At 41.6% G+C, this 4682-nt stretch overlaps 1 protein-coding gene across 1 annotated transcript; it reads left to right on the top strand.

Annotated features, from left to right (window-relative positions):
- The first annotated feature begins 1004 nt into the window (after positions 1-1004).
- On the top strand, positions 1005-4314 carry HSPB3 (heat shock protein family B (small) member 3). The gene has a single exon (XM_078365922.1). It carries the CDS (start codon positions 1086-1088, stop codon positions 1536-1538), a length of 453 nt encoding a protein of 150 aa, XP_078222048.1. The 5' UTR covers positions 1005-1085; the 3' UTR covers positions 1539-4314.
- Positions 4315-4682: the final 368 nt, after the last annotated feature.

Genomic DNA, 4682 nt, shown 5'->3' with positions numbered 1-4682 from the left:
CCCCATCCTATGCCCCTCTGGGCCCCATCTGACATTTGTCACTTCTCTAGCTTAGTTATCTAATCTCATCTTGATGAGTCAGATGAAATAAACCCAGATAATGTGTCTCACATGCTCCTTAGGCCCCAAAGCCTAAAAGATAAAATAAAGGGAAATGTGTAGGATAGAGCACTGAGAGTTTGTTGAATGTTTGAGATTTGAATTCGTGTGTGTTAATTCTTCCTCAATTACAGCTAGATTCTGCCCTCTCCAGCTTTGTATCTGCAGACTAGGGGAAATATGATCCCAACTCATAGTATGAGAGCACATCTCTGACAGTTCTAAGAGGTCCTATTCCCTTAGATTACCAAATTTCACAGGGAGAAAGCACTCACCCATATATATATATATATATATATATATATATATTTTTTTTTTTTTTTTCTTTTTTTTGAGATGGAGTCTCACTCTACTGCCCAGGCTAGAGTGCAATGGCGCGATGTTGGCTTACTGCAACCTTCACCTCCCAGGTTCAAGCGATTCTTCTACCTCAACCTCCCAAGTAGCTGGGATTACAGGCATGAGCCACCATGCCCAGCTAATTTTTGTGTTTTTAGTAGAGACGGGCTTTCACCATGTTGGTCAGGCTGGTCTTGAACTCCTGACCTCAAGGGATCCATCTGCCTCTGCCTCCCAAAGGGCTGGGATTAGAGTCATGAGCCACAGCCCCTGGCCTCACCCAGATATTTTTCAAATACCGTTTAAATTCCCATTCTCTTTTTTTCTTGAAGTAAGCAAGGCAGACACATTTGCCAAGGATAACTGAGAATGTAAGGGCAGTCCATGACTGGGCAGCTTGTGCGGGCTGTGTGCTAAATGCAACTGGGAAACATGCCCTATAAATAGCCGTTCATTGTCAGCCTGTGTGAAAAGACAAGAGAGCATGCCATGCTGTGATTCAGGCCGAATTAAGTGGTTGCGTCTGGGCAGGGCTATAAACCACTAGCTGCTTCCACTGATAATCCAGTCAGTAGGCAACTGCGGGGGTTCGCTGCTGAGGGAAGGTTGACTGAAGGAGGCTGTTCAATGTTCTTTTTACCTTCACTATGGCAAAAATCATTTTGAGGCACCTCATAGAGATTCCAGTGCGTTACCAGGAGGAGTTTGAAGCTCGAGGTCTGGAAGACTGCAGGCTGGATCATGCTTTATATGCACTGCCTGGGCCAACCATCGTGGACCTGAGGAAAACCAGGGCAGCACAGTCCTCTCCGGTGGACTCAGCGGCAGAGACACTACCCCGAGAAGGCAAATCCCGCTTTCAGATCCTGCTGGACGTGGTCCAGTTCCTCCCCGAAGACATCATCATTCAGACCTTTGAAGGCTGGCTGCTCATAAAAGCGCAACACGGAACCAGAATGGACGAGCACGGTTTTATCTCAAGAAGCTTCACCCGACAGTACAAGCTGCCAGATGGTGTGGAAACGAAGGATTTGTCTGCAGTCCTCTGTCACGATGGAATTTTGGTGGTGGAAGTGAAGGATCCAGTTGGGACTGAGTGACCGTATCGGTTCCTGTTCAGACGACCCGGGGAAGATGATTGTTTAGCCGCTGGCACCACAAGAATGTTTGATATTGCCCACATTTGAAATGATTGACTATGATTTTTATGAAGATGAAAAATACATACACAGTTCCTGGTACATTGCGGTTGTCTTTATTATTCCTACTTAGTAATGAGAATTGGTAAATATGTTTGTGTGGCTCAAACTGATACTATTCTTACAACTGAAATGTTGAAAATTTAGGAGACTGTATTTGGATATTAGAGAGGACTCAGATTTGTTTCTTATTATTTCAACAGTGCTAGCTGCATTTGTAATCACTGATGGCAGAAGAGCCGTAGTCATTTAAGGAACTCCTATCCATGTAACAAAAATCTTTTACATTGCCAAAGAATTGTGATTCCCTTCACTTGATAAGCTTTTCTTTTTAGTGTGTTTTCATTAAAGTGACATTTTATAAATATGGAGTCCAAAAATTAAAATACAGTATTTGGGAATTGGGTCTGAAATCTATTTATGATTTAGTATAGTGGTCTTAAACGTCAACGGGAATTTTCAGATATAAATTTCATTTTTAAAAAGTTCAAATATGTACCTCACTCATCTTTTTAAAGCTATAATGAATCCTGTCTGAAATGTTTTGACTTTTTAAAAATAGTATAAGTTTTATGGACATGTACAAAATATTCCTAAGATATGTATTAACATATCTTCTTGTAAATTAATATGCAGCTTTAGGACACCACTTTTGAAAGTCTGATTACTGAATTTGGTGAGTTTTAATCCGTGCTTTTTAGATGATCCGTAAACGTAGATGGCAAATTATAACACATCTGCTACCTCTGCACAATCCTTAGCTTTAAATAGCCAGGCACGCAGTGGAAGTTCTACACCTGAGCTTACACTGTGTGTTTGAGTTCACACCGCACATCTGATGATTGTGCTTATTATCTTCTCTCAAGGTTGAGACATTGGTAGAGCTTAAGGACTAGTGCCTTCAACGGCTGCTCTGGGACATTCCAAAGGTTTGCTATCTCGTTCTGTATATACTATTTCTTCAGAGGCAGTGGCTGCCTGCCTTTTACCCCACACTGAATGTGAGCTGACAAGAAGCCCGAGGACAGTGCTAAGAATAGATGCAGAATGCAGGGTGTGGAAAATACCAGGGCAAATGCAGATTGCTGACAGTGTCCCAGTGCCCCTGCATGCTGTTTTATTGTAGTTCAAGTTAAAATGTAAAAGACATGAAGCAATAGAAAAACAATCAGATAGTTCTAAAAGTTATTTCGAAAACAAATGTAATATGAGAAGGATGTTCGTTTACTGTCTAATTAAATTGAAAAGATTTTGCAGTTATATGCATATTTGAGGTTTATACCTATACACAGAGGTTTGTGTGTCCAACTCAGATATGAAAAATCTTGTCTGATGAAGAGAATATCACAGATCAGCTTGGCTGCATAACAAAGTTAATAGCAATCATTGAGATTCCAGATTTACTAATATGATCAGAACTGGGATACCATTTGTCTCATACTGGATTATCATTCCCTCCCACTGACTGGCAGAATGGTGTGAAAAGAAACTGATGCATTGAGAAAGAAACAAAAACCCTCTCTTTTGGCCTTGATCTTACTCTAGATGAGATCATCCTGGGAAAATTCAGGAGGTAAAATTCTTACCATGAGGAGGCACTGATAGAAAATATTTCCTTTAAAAAATAAAATCAAAGTAAGCACATTTCTAACGAGCCCTTGTTTTTTTCCCAAAGATAAATTTTCAAGTCTTACAGCCATTTTTTTTTGATTTGGGAAATATACCAAACACTATAAATAATAAAAATCATCTATTTTTCTTCTGCTACCATGAGGGGCTATTTTAAATATGTTGTTCAGCCATCTCCTACATAGATGCATGTATCACTTCACAGAATTAGGATTCTGTCTGCATGGAGTTTGATATCCTGATTGTCTGTTGCCCTCCCCACTCCCACCAACTCAAACCATTCTCTGCCCTTCTCAGCCCCTCTCTGAGACCAAATAGGCTGACTCTGATGGGCCACATCATTCTAGTTCCCAGTTGGGTTCAGCCAATAAGAAACACTGACTGGAGACCAGAAATTGCAGAGAGATTAGTAGGCAAGTGGGAGGAAGGTCAGGGAATTTTTCCGTCACCCCTAACCTGCTGCAGACTGAGGCTGTGTCGGGCCTGCATCCTTCAGTGACTGGACTCCTCCAAGGCTGCCTCTCTCACAGGGCTCAGGGGCGTAACACTCTTTTCCTTTTGTCTGTTCAAAAGGAGGAGGAGGTATGACTCTTTGCTCTTTCTCGTACCTTGTGTGTCACTATCCCTGATGGATTCTCCTTACTTTGTTCACTCTCTCATAAATGGTCCTTTAGGCAATGGAGTTGTTTTCTGCCAGAACTCTGATTGACCTTTTAATTGATTGCAGTAGAAAGACCCAGTATGGTAGATGTACCTGAATGTCTGTTTCAAGCTAGGGAATCTGTGCATGGCCCACCTAGAGATTTGATTTTTACCTGTGGTAAACATCTGAGCCCCCAGCCTGTGCCATGGAATATGGGCTGTACAGGAGATTGAGGCCTTGAGTTTCGGGTTAAATGATGTTTGCTAGGTGGAGTTCTTTAGACTTAGGGTGTTAAGTGAGAATGCTATATCAACTGCATGATGTTTGCAAGTGGCTGCGTTCTCCTGGCCAGCCTGCCACTACTCGACTCTCTTTATTAACCCCCAAATAAAACGGCACATTTCATCTGCTGGCTCTGGGTCTCTTCTTTGGCCTATTGAATCTGGTGCTTTCCCTATTTGGGTTGGCAGGGATTTGCTACAATAGTGACTTTTTAAAAAATTAATGCATCGCTTTCTTTTGCTACGAGATAATAACTGATTTGTAACGGCTATTCACTATTCCAACATAGCTCAATTGTATTAGCATTTAACCATTTCTTTTCACTCTTGGTTCAAATAGGAAACAGTTGGACACTCTCAAATTGAAAAAATTCAAGAAGGGTTTATTTATAGACATTACAAGCTGGGCATGGTTGCTCACGCCTGTAATCCCATCACTTTGGGAGGCCACAGTGGGTGGATCACTTCAGGTCAGGAGTTCAAGACCAGCTT

This window comes from Callithrix jacchus, chromosome 2 (genome assembly GCF_049354715.1).
Source record: "Callithrix jacchus isolate 240 chromosome 2, calJac240_pri, whole genome shotgun sequence".
NCBI lineage: Eukaryota > Metazoa > Chordata > Mammalia > Primates > Cebidae > Callithrix > Callithrix jacchus.
This window is presented reverse-complemented; position numbering and strand designations above follow the sequence as displayed.